General features: G+C 34.2%; 1 protein-coding gene across 1 annotated transcript; it reads right to left on the bottom strand.

The window, feature by feature from the left end:
• Nucleotides 1–228: 228 nt before the first annotated feature.
• On the bottom strand, nucleotides 229–11,936 carry LOC106684718 (uncharacterized). Its single transcript, XM_014426961.2, has 4 exons — nucleotides 11,773–11,936; nucleotides 9,590–9,861; nucleotides 7,001–7,244; nucleotides 229–1,897 (listed from the first exon to the last, which is right to left on the bottom strand). Exons 1-4 carry the CDS (start codon nucleotides 11,828–11,830, stop codon nucleotides 1,101–1,103), a joined length of 1,371 nt encoding a protein of 456 aa, XP_014282447.1. The 5' UTR covers nucleotides 11,831–11,936; the 3' UTR covers nucleotides 229–1,100.
• Between the last annotated feature and the right edge of the window lie 548 nt (nucleotides 11,937–12,484).

Genomic DNA, 12,484 nt, shown 5'->3' with positions numbered 1-12,484 from the left:
GAATATCACCTTCCTGACCTGCTATTGATTGATACAGTGTTCCATCCATGTGGAGAGGGGATTGGTCTTTGCCAGACCAAACTTTTCAAGTATTAACTCTGTACTGTTTGATTGATCCCCAAGCTCCCATGTTCCTTATACCAATCAATATTCATGCCTAGAGAGTATTATACTTCATCCAAATGCTTCATAAAAAATTGGCTTTTTTAATTGTACACTTCTGAAGATTAAATCAGGTGAGCAACACATATGGCGAATGTAATCACGTTTGCCATGTCATTGTGGGTAAGATCCATGTTTTTCTTGGATCAAAGATGATCCATTTCAATGTATGGCGCGTAGCAACAAACAGATTTAATTCCTTTTACAACACACTACCCCCTGAAGGAAATGTAGTCTCGGATTAATCCCTGTAATCAATTAAATAAACCTAACTTATACTGGTACATCACAATACTGAATAAAAATGGAGATAACAATACTAAACAATGTGTTCCCAATCCCTGTTTCAAGATGGAGCAAAATAGTGGAAACATTTTATTGTGGAGTTTAACTTACCCATAGATGAGTATGTGTATTTTGTAACTCACAGTAAATTAAGGATTGATTGAATATTTTTACAATCAACTTAATTCACAAAATTAGATGAATTTACTATTTTATTTATCTAATATAATACTAATCTAGCCTATATCCTAAACAAAGTGCTTACAAAGAAGGAAAATCGTTCCATTCCGGGAACCATTCATTTCTGTTTCATTTAATCAATTAATTTTTTTGAACCATTATTTCTTTGGCTAAGCAGTTATAAAACAGTTCCTTATTATTGCTGAATGTAAGATCTCATACAGGGTAATATTCATCTAAAATAGTAATATCCAATGTTTTATTATTTTCTTATGATGGGTAAGGTTTTTTTTTTAAATACTTACACCTAAATTCATAATACCTTCATATTTGGTTTCATTTAAGTAGTTGAGTTTTATATTTGTATATTTTGCTCTATCTCATTTATCACAAGTGGGAAATTCCATCACATGAAGATATTGATACAGACAGTATGTTTGTTTGAACAAAAAAGTCTTTAATGTTTTACAGATCTAATCAAGATCGTCCATAAGATCTTCCATATACAGGTCGTTTTCAGGAGGATTCAAAAATGTTGTAGCATTATTAGGCCCTATTACATCTTCTATTTTCTTCAAACGACCTTCGATTTCCTTTTCTACATCTATAGTATTGAGGAAATCCTGAATCCTCTGTTTTAAAATGCCTTCACCGGCATCAACTAATTGGTATCTTAAAATGTTTGGTAATATATTTGCCATAAATTCTAATATATAGTCCATAGTGCCGAGTCCATCCATACGCAACTGAATATTACCAAGTTTCATTTGAAAATCTTGCAATTTTGGAGTGTTTCGAACATTCAAACTTTGGTTGACTTTAGTTTCTACTTGAAGATATTCGATTGTGAAACTGGTAAATCCGCTTCTAGAAATCAATCCACCGCCGGATACTTCCCATTGACAACTACCTTTTAATCTTTTAGTCGAAAGATGACAACCGACTGAAATTGTATTATTAGTGACAGTTACAGTAACATCACCAGTCCTGTAAAAGGATGCTAAGCCTGTAACCCATATTTCAGTTAGTTCCAGAGAGAAGATGCCTTTGGTGCGTTTATAATCTTCAAGTTTGTATGGATCGTACTGACTTCGGAAATATTTTCTCACTTCAGCTATAGCTAAATCTAGAGGTGGGATCGAATTAGGAAACGTCTGTTTCAGAGTTTTCAGATGATTATTTATTTCTCCCCTCACATTTGTGTTTACCTCTGTCAACATATAGGGCTTTATGCTGTCAAAAACAAATGGTCCGATTGTATTGATCATTCCTGAAAAATACAAAATATATTACCAAATGCTTGATTGCTTAAACGTAATGAGAAATATAGGATAGCAAACATACGGTGAATGACTAATTATTTGTTATGTCTGTAATAAAAATTGTAACATCCGCATCTAAATATTAAGTAAATAATATATTAATTATTATTATTGGAGATAATTCCAAGACTTAATTATTTTATTTTGTTTCATTCCAATCATCAACAGGGCTGAAATTGAAATAAAATATATCAGGAGTTACAAATAATATTAATAAAGTAAGTAATGAAAAATATAATTGACACAAACGATCTATGGTGAAAAATAAAAAAATAATAAAAATATTTAAAATTAAAAATCATAAAAAATAATATATAATGATAGCAGACAACGGATAACGATATTAGAGAGTGATAATGATAGTAAGTAACTAAAACAGTTTTGTTTTTTTCAGTGAGATCAAATTTACTGAATGTATTATAATGTACAATTGTAAATTACAATAAATATATTGAAAAATAAATAAAATAAAAAAAAAAACGTTTTTTTTCGACCAGAACTATACCTATAAATTAAATATAACATTTGTAGAAAAAACTAATATACTCACTAAAAACGTACATATGTAATGTGAAAAAAATTTAAATAGTGAATTGAGAAACTAAAATTATAATACTATGAGTCGTAAGTTGATGATTTCAACACTTTATTATTTACTGGATTGTCTTGTGTTTGGATGAATATCAGTTTCGGGCTTCACTAAACCTTTATTTCTAAAATAAATTCTATAACCTAATTTCTGGAATTGTATAATGGATAATTATATAGTGCAATGAATACGATTTTTCCAAGATGATTTTCCTGTAGTAAGGGTGTCATGAAAAATAATTAAGAAGTATGAGGGAATAGGTAGGCTCGGTGTACTGATTAGTGGATATAGAGCTGGAGGATTTCTGGTGATAAAGAGGTAGGGAAAAGAAGGTTCATTGCTGGTTTATACTTCAACAGTGTATCGGAGTCGAAAGTGGAGGAAATTAAAAACAATAAGAAAGTCTAAAACACCGTTAGGGATACATTCACGATAGATTATTACCATATGTTTGTGTCATTTATATCTCACAAATTATATTTTATTTACTTTATCAGTATTATTTATCTCTTATATTTTTAATTTAAAGTTTAGCCCTGATGATAGCCAACATGATTAACGTTAACATGCCCAATAAAAACAAAACAAAATGACTAAGTGCTTATAATTTTCTTCAATTTAAAGACTAAAGTCCTCTAAGTTCATTAAAAATTCATTGATTATAATTATTGGGTTTAGTAAAAATATAAGGTTTTCAGATTGCTATCGGATAAAAATATATGTAATATTTAGTTCCCTCGCTGCTCTCTTCAGTCGGACAAGCCATTTTGAGGCTTTCGGTGTATATTTGTCATCTCCTCACTAAAATAAACCAAATGGCAAGTCGTTCTCTTGCCATACAATGTTCCGTGGCGATAAATCCCCGTTTAATTTTCAGTATCGGGTTGTCTGAAAGATGAAAGGTGACTATCGTGGGTGTTCCTAGGTCGCACAGTGGTGGAAAGTGTGAAAAAACCCTCCAAAATGAAATGGGTCTAATCAAGTTGATGAATTTAGTTTCTTACACTCAAACTAAAAGGTAGGATGGTGATCCACTGCCCACACAATCCCCAACAATTTTCGTTCCGAAGCATAGACTATAGGACCTTCCCCCTTCTCGTGTTCCTGGGATAGCACCGACCCCAGCGCATAATAACTGGTATCTGTCGTGAGTGCAAACGGTTTTTGGAAATCGAGGAACGCAAGGATCGGCTCTCTCTGCAGCTGCTGTATACATTTACTAACCTTATGCGCCATGTCTGCCGTCACAACCAGTTTGGATCCCTTTTTCAGTAAGTTGTTCAATTGCACGAGGTATTCAGCCATTTCGGACACAAACCGTCGGAAATAATTCAACGCACCCACCAACCTTTGGATCCCTTTTACATCCTTCGGCACTGCCATTTTCTGCAGGGCTTCCACTTTCTGGGCATCTGGTCTTACTCCCTCCTGTGAAATAGTGCGTCCAAGGAATGTTATTTGGACTTAACCCATTACCGACTTCCCTCGTAAAAGCTTTAAGCCAAATTCTCTCATCTGATGGAATACGGTCCTCAAATGTTGTACTTGTTCCTCCACGGACTTACAGAATACCAGCTGGTCATTCATATTAACTTGGTAGAGGAATTCATCTAATCCCCTCAGATACTCGTCCATGCTACTTTGGAATGTTACCGGAGCATCTTTCAGGCCAAAAGGCATCCTCGTAAATTCGTAGTGGCCTCTCTGGAAAGTAAACACCGTTTTGTGCTGGTCTTTTGGGTGCATCTTAATCTGGTGGTGCCTCGCCTTCAGATCCAGTGTGCTGAAAGTTTTAGCCTCGCTCAACCGATCCAAAACATCTTCGAACTGAGATTTGGGATACTTCTCGTATTCCGAGTTTTCATTCAATTTGCGATGTCGACCACTACTCTATATTCCTCTCCTTTTTCACTCGGCGCGCTTTTCTTTCTAACTGCCCATAACGGACTATTAAAGGTAGATGTTCTATCTACTATAATTCTTTGGTCACGTCAATTATCTATCTCCTCTCTAATGCGTTGCCGAAGTGCTTGCGGCTACCACCTCTCCTTCACATAGGTAACTCTATCTTCTTTTAGTTGAATCTCGTGTATTGTTTTTCTTGTTGTTCCCAGTACATCTCCTTCTCTGAAAAAAATGTCTTCATACTCCTCCTAGATTTGGTCTTTCCAGTCTCATATCCTTGCTTCACCATCTCCTATGAGCTGTTAGCAGACATATCTCTTATTTCCAATATTTATGTCCCATTTTCCTCCGTGATTCTAAACACGTGCGCCCACTTTTCCTAGTAGGTCGCACCCTATAATCATTTAGTAGTCTCAGGACATCTTTCCTACTATGTGTACCATTAGATTTTTACCCTTAGCCCCCCATTCATTTAATTCCATTTCTGCCTCCCCCTCCACTCTGTAGGGCTCCTCTCCTCCAGGGTGATGAACTGACACAGACACTCCCTGACCTGGAGCACCCTCTTGCCACCTCTCATCCTCTCCAGAGCCTCCCTCCCTCCAATGGTATTGGAACTCCCTTTGTAGCATCACACTTCTTCTCTAGCTCGGATGATAGGCAGGCTGCCGTGCTCTCCTCTTACGCTGACTCACGAACGTGCGGCCACCCCTTCGGGGACACGCACTTCAAATCTCCTACTTCGTCCTGCCTGCCCCCTCAGACCGTCTCCACACGTTCCTCCTGTTCTGCAGTTTGTTATGAGAACATCATTCTCTTCTGCTTCAACCTCTGAGGCCTCAGAGGTGTCGGTGTTCTCACTTGCAGATCGTTCTGACCTCGGAGAAATCCTTCTCCTCCTCACACGTTGGGCATTCACCCCCCATCCTGGTTCTACCTGGTTCGATTTTTGTCGTCGAAACATATATGGACATTGTCTCGCTATTCCACATTCGAAACATCGGGTACAGGAGCACTATGCCATTAAGTGCCCTATCTTTCTGCATCCATAGCATTTTCGGTCCTCACGGCGCCCGCTGATTCTTGGTTTTATTTGGCCCATTCTTCTCTTCGGGTTTCTTATCCTCTCTTTTGCATTTTCCTGGTGCTCTCTTCTTCTCCAAGGAACTGAATTATTCCTCGGGCGATTGTAACTAACTTTCGTCCAACTGGTTTCTTCTATATCCATTCTTGATTCCTTATCCCGGGCGCTTGTATCTATTAGTTTCTGAGCACACTCTACGAAGGAGCGTTCTCTCGGCATTCCCTCCTTCTTCCTTAGCTCTCTTCCAATTGAATCGTTTGTACATTAGATAGGAATTGCATCCAAACCTGTACCTGAATCGTCTCCATCATTTCGCTAAGTTCATTTCAAAAGCCAAAAATTTTAGAAAACAGAAAATGCTACACATAAAGTCGTAGAAAGTAATGGAGAATGACAAAAAAAAGCATAAATAGGGCACGAACTTCACGTTAAACTGGCAAGCGCTTGTGCTGCTAGTTTTTTTCTTTTCACCAGCCTGATAAGTGTCGTTATGTCGACGTCATTGAGAAATAATTACGTTTTACTTTCACTTACCTACGTATGAAATATATTGTAAGGAAGAGTATTACGATTATGAAAAAATTCGAATTCGAGTTTTTGACGGAAATACACGTTCAGAGGACCCCCGAGTCCGAATAAGTAAGTCTCGCAAAATGGTTTGTGTGTGAACTGTCAAGCTCTAACATCAAGAGTCTTACGAGACTGAAATTACATATTTAAGGCGTGTATATGGTCTGGAATGTGACAGCAAGTTTTTCGACAAAATTAACCAACCAGAAGTTCAACTTTATAGAAATGATTTTTTCCATTTTTTTCCATTTCTCGAAAACGGCTCTAACAATTATGATTAAACTCACCATGTCAATGTAGAATTAAATGGTGATTTGTATCAGTTAGGTATTATTCTCATTGATATACTCTGACTAGGCTTAAATAACGAATTTTTGAAAATATGTTTTCGAAAATCACATTAACACTAGCCCACCAATCTACAAGATATTTGTAGACGTAGCGTGGTAAGTGAAATTTTTATGATGCGCGCACGACACATATTTTTTTAATTTTCACTTAAACTATATTTTTTTACCCTTTCAGTAGACAATATGACTAATTTCATGAAATCATTCTTAGTATTTTCAATATTGATTCAATAATAATTTAGTATAGAATTATTGGTTTAGAATAGTATGTGAATTTCAGTTAATTGTTATACTCTTTTATTTCACTCATACTGTGCAAAGAAAAATTGCAACGTTTTGTAACAAGAAAATTATTAAAAGCACATTTCTGAAAACTGTTGAAATTGGAGTTGGCTGATTTTTGAGGTTCTTATAGAGTAGTATTCTTAATTATTTATGCCAAATTATAAATTTTAGTGTTTTACGTCATCTGAATTTCATGCAAAAGTATAATTTCACAAAATTTAATTCTTATCCAACATTAAATCGTTGAAACTACCACAGCTTTACCTACCTTGAAATATGGATCCAAGAAATCCTAAATTTTTAAAGTCCATTTGGATATCAGTAACAGAAATATCCATATTGATGTCAGTCGCTTCGAGATTTCCTAAGCGAGCCACTTCTAATAAGGCTACACCCTCGAATAAGACACCCACAAGGGTAACATTGAATCCTCCAAAAGATCGGGTAAAAAGGGATGACAGTGTGTAGTTGCCTATCACTTCCAATTTTCCGTATCGGAAACCAGCTTCTACCTGCAAATTGTAACAGTATTTGTCAATAAAGAAAATGTTAATAATTTTTTCAAAAGTTTGCCAAAAAAGTAAGAACCATAACCAGTGTGATTTTGGCCATTAGAGAGCATGCTTTATTGAAGAAGTTGTGCTGCCAAACTCCAGTGGGCTGCTACATAATACAACGTACTTATAATTATTAAAACAATTGCTTTTAATAGCCATCATATGATTTTTTTTTTTATTTTCCTTTATATTTTTTATTACTTTTTTCATTTTGTCCTATTATTTGTCTATATAACTAAAAACATTTCAATTAATTTGGCTTTCTGGTATTCGAAAATAAAGTACATAAGTAACTAAAATTCGGGAATTGTCGCTAAATAATCACAAAATTAGGAGATTTTCGATTAGCATTCTTAGTGAGCAGGAGAGCATTGAAAGAAAGATATTTTAATTAAATCTAAAGTTAATAAATATAATAACTGAGTTGATACAAGATTAATTTATTTATTTTAATAGATATGAGTTTATGTATTATTCCAACAAAATAAATTTAGCTTGTATATTGATCTCTCAAGATCGATTTTACTTAAGTTTCAATATTGTTCTGGGCCCTTCCCGTTTCTGTAACCAAAATGTTTATAAATAAGTCTTTTCAGAAAGAATTTTTAAAGATAAAAAGAAATCTTTTTATTTTTTAATCCTAAGAGACTCCTTAATTGATTCGACAATGCCTCTTCTAAGATTAAAAGAATTTGTTCACCTTGGTACTCTAAGACTATTTTCTTAAAATTATTCTTGTTTATAATTATAATAAATATGAAATATTTATTCTGGAACGAGTCCCTTTAGAATAATATTGCAAGCAATTAATCATGTGCTTTAAAACCTTAGAGTAAAATAAAATATCAACTGACGAATTAAGAAGTAATACAAAGTAAAATATAATTATAACGAATCAAAAGGAAGGGTTTTACTCCTTCAAATAAATATATATAAACTTAAAAATAATAATATTATTAAATTTTAAATTAAAATTAAGTAGTAATGATGAAAATAATATAAATTATTAGAAACAGGAGGGATGGACGAAGGTAGGAATGAAATTCTATCGTGATGAAGATCGAATAAAAAAAATATATATATCGAAAGTTGCATTTGAGTGGGCAGTAGTGTATAAATTTGATGATCGGGAACAAGTATTACACGAGTGGAAGGTTGGGGAGTGTGGGGAGGTTGAGTCGGAGAGTGTATTCCAGGAAATACGACGGTAGACCATTTCAACTTCCAAAATAGGTGACGAAGACAATTCAATCGCTTAAAGATGGGGAAGGAATGATGAGGGATATCTTGAACATGGGGCGGTCTGTAGCCGAGGGAGTTAAGAAGTCTATCTTAGTAACTACTGCATCAGCGCCGATTCGAATCCGGTCTGATAGAGATTGACTTTTATTTCGTGGCAGTCCCACAAATGAAAACTTGACCCTCCCACCGGGTAGTAACCAGTAGATAACACCCCCTCCCCCGTATGTTAGAAATTATCAGGCAGGGGGTAAATAAAAGACACCGTAGACATAGTTTTACCGGAAAAGGGATTGGTTATAGGTAATTCCGAAGTTTTGATGGAGAGAATTTTCTACAGGGTAACGGTTATATCAACCATGTAAAGCCCACCAGGCCGATCTTGTATAAAATAAAAAAATCCAGGGTACTACCCTACTATAACCATGGTGAGGGATCAAGTTTTCATTTCGTGGTACCACCACATAAATTAAAGTCGACCCTCCAGGACGGATTCGAACCAGTGCTGCTGCAGTTCTGAGGTTGTTAAGACCCACTCCTTAGCTACCTGGGCCACAAACAGCCCTACGACTTTAATCAAATACGTCGTCATTAATCTCAAAGCAAATCACTTAATATCGCTACTGGATTAGTACTGAGTGCTGTGTTTTTCCATTGATAGGATTATTGCTGAGTTAAAAAACTAACCCTATATATTGGCCTAATGGGCCAACACTTTTTACAATAATAATTTTTAAATTATTAAAGAATTAATTAAAGAAACAAAGTGTTGATAATATCAGTGTTTTATCAATAAGTTAATACTTATTTACAGATGAGCTGTTTACACGAGGGAAAGGACTGCCTTTAGTGGCTAAAGAAAAGCGATATGATATATTTAACAAATCAAATTAGCGTTATATTTATTAACCACAATATATTTTAAGGTTCAGATTCTTAAAAACTACTCTTAGGAACGATTACTTAAAATTTATATATTAGTGGTTATAGTCAATTGATAACATCGCTTAATGTGATATAAATAATAATCAAATTATTGCATAGTATATACTCAACTATACCTGCATGTATGCTAAATTCGAAAATATGTGATCCACTCTAAATTTTGACAAACCATGAACCGAAGCATTTTTCAAGACGAGGGTTGTCAGATGTCTTGAGTGCTTCATGTCAGGGATGGGCATGGGGTCCTGCACAGGCGCGCCAGGCATCCCAATAGGATCAACTTGCTTATAGTGCTCTATCACTTCCCTTATTTTATTGCTAAGGGCGTTGACTTTTTCTGTTTTTTCTTCATCTGTCAGACCTGGCGCAAAGTATTCTTGATTCAATCCTGAAAAAAATTTGAATAATCATACTTGACATAATTTAAACTATTAAACAAGAACTTGTGGCATTGGGATACTTGTAGTAAATATTGGAATGATACATATTAGATGTATGGCCAGAGCCCAAATTCATACAATCTGTCCTGTAAAATTTACCATTTCCCCAAGTATATGAACTTGAAATACTTTTCAAATTTATATAATAAAACCGAACTTTAGGTGTCTGTAACTACTCACCCACTGACTTATTGATCACTACATCTGAAAAACGATAATGCTTATGAAGTTGAAATTATTCATGTTTCTTCTTACATTGTATATGTGCAGTAAATGTTGGATTAGAGAACATTCGGATTCTAAATGGTTTATAAAAAAAAATATTTTTAAAAATAATAAGGAGAGAGTGATTAAAACAATAATCATAATTAATTATAATATTTCTAAAATGGGACTATTTTGTTAACTTTTTAAAGACCCAACATTATCTAATCTGCTGAACCCCCACTTGGTTAAAGACAGCCTTGGGGGTGTGTCTGATAAGGAATGTGTCGAAATAAATATGGAGCTGAAAAACCTACAAATCATGAATTTAGGACTTTTAAAACATGTTGAGATGGACCTAAAAAAATGTGGGCGAATGGAGGGGCTGCCGGATATAACTACGCGACAGACCAGATTCGAACACTTAAGGCAAGAGATAGATGTCATAGACTAGCAATATCGATAGCATTCTTATTAATTATTTTTTACTCATATGGACCTCTATTTTAGTGCAGGATAAAAATAAAGCGCGCCTTAATATTTCAAATTAATTATTAATTTTATTTTTAAATTTACTTTTTTAAAAAAGAAAATAGCTTGTTATGTGCGAAAATGAAACCAAAAAAATCAAAGACGTTATCCTACTAAAAGGTAATTAAACTAAGGTGGGACAAATATCCTTCATATTGAGTATTTGATTTCTCTGGACATTTTTTAAACAATATCACTCTTTTCATGTCTTCAGCGAATCATTCTTCGTTTGCGCGACTGAGAAATATCCATTTCCGAAAGTTCGGAATAGAAAAGTTATTTCTAATTTCGTTAAGAGTCGTGGAGTGTATAGACAGAAGAAAATATCCGTAATGCCATCAATATTAACCAAGAGGAAGAAAAAAACAATTTTGTTTATTAAAGAGTTTAAACTTAAACTTTTTTCCTTGTCGGATTAAAATAAATCGTAGTACCACTGTTGGGCAAAATAAAAACTCGTTTTACAGTTATCTTATAACCATATATATATATATATATCCGGACACAAATAAATAAAAACGTTCGTTCCATTGCAGACCCCTCTCCCCTTCGATAGCATAAATAAGTCTTCTGAGTTAGTACGTGTGATATTGCAAATTCGTCTTGCTCATAACGTAAAAACTAACCTTTCAACAAAACAATCTTAATTTTATGGTACCAATACTAAAATAAAAGCAAGCGCACTGTCACTATTAATACATGATATTAATAAATGATTAAACATTATATTCGCTACAATTTAGTAATCTCTTACTCAGCACATTTAATCAAAATCAACCTCAAAACATGTGGTGGTGTACGGATGGTAAACGCAGCATGAAATGATGAATGTTATTGTCTAGTTATGAAAATGCATTTTACTTATAAACTGCTAAAGGTCAGTGAAAATTAAGTTTTATTTGCGGCAGCCTTGTATACGGCTTCGAACTGTAAATTCATCATAGCATATAACACATAAAGAATTAATTAAAGCAGGTGAATGATTGTTTTAATTACATCGATGCATATTAGGCCATTTTAATGAAATATATCAACCTATTGATGAAAATATAACTTTTGTTCTTCGAAATTACTCATATGAATTCAAAGCTGAAAACAACTCCATTACAACTTCCTTTACGTACCTTTTTGAGGAACCAAGAGATATATTAAAAGCAAAGAAAACAATCTGAAGTAATGCATTTCCTGTAGCAGCTGTTTTGTTATTTCACGAAACTGACATAGCTACACAAGTTTACAATAGATGACTGGGGTACAAATTATGAATAACATTTCTTAGAGTTCACTATCTCTGACCCCTTGACCCTAACCTAAGATAAGTTACTAATCATTGCTTGTTTGCCTATTGACCATTATATTCGACTATTGTATACATGTTGACGTCACTGAAACAAAATTTGCGTAATTGATAAATATTAATTTTGAAATTGGAATATTTATACTGAGCATTAAATATTATTGCCCTAAATTTATGCAGTATATGAGTAGTTTCATATCTCTTTATTATTGATATCAATTTCAACTCTGCAGTTAAAAAATATATATATGCAATAGGCACTGAGCGCAGTCAAAACGTGGAAGAATAGTCAGCTGTTATTTTATTTTAAATGTTTGTATCATATTGACAATATTATTGTAAAGTACCCCTCAAAAGTTAAATACTTTCCGACAATTACTTATTTTTACGGTACACAGTACAAACTACGTTGAATTGCAGGAAAATAAAATATGAATAGAATATGGTCCGGGTGCGGTCAAAAAAACTCAAATAGTAAATGGGTATACTATTTTTATTGAGCCAACGTTTCGCCCCACGTTGCAGGGCTTCGTCAGGGC

This window comes from Halyomorpha halys, unplaced genomic scaffold (assembly GCF_000696795.3).
Source record: "Halyomorpha halys isolate HHAL.00 unplaced genomic scaffold, Hhal_1.1 Scaffold604.1, whole genome shotgun sequence".
NCBI classification, from domain to species: domain Eukaryota; kingdom Metazoa; phylum Arthropoda; class Insecta; order Hemiptera; family Pentatomidae; genus Halyomorpha; species Halyomorpha halys.
Note: the sequence above shows the minus strand (reverse complement) of the source record. Positions and strands in the feature narration are given on the sequence as shown.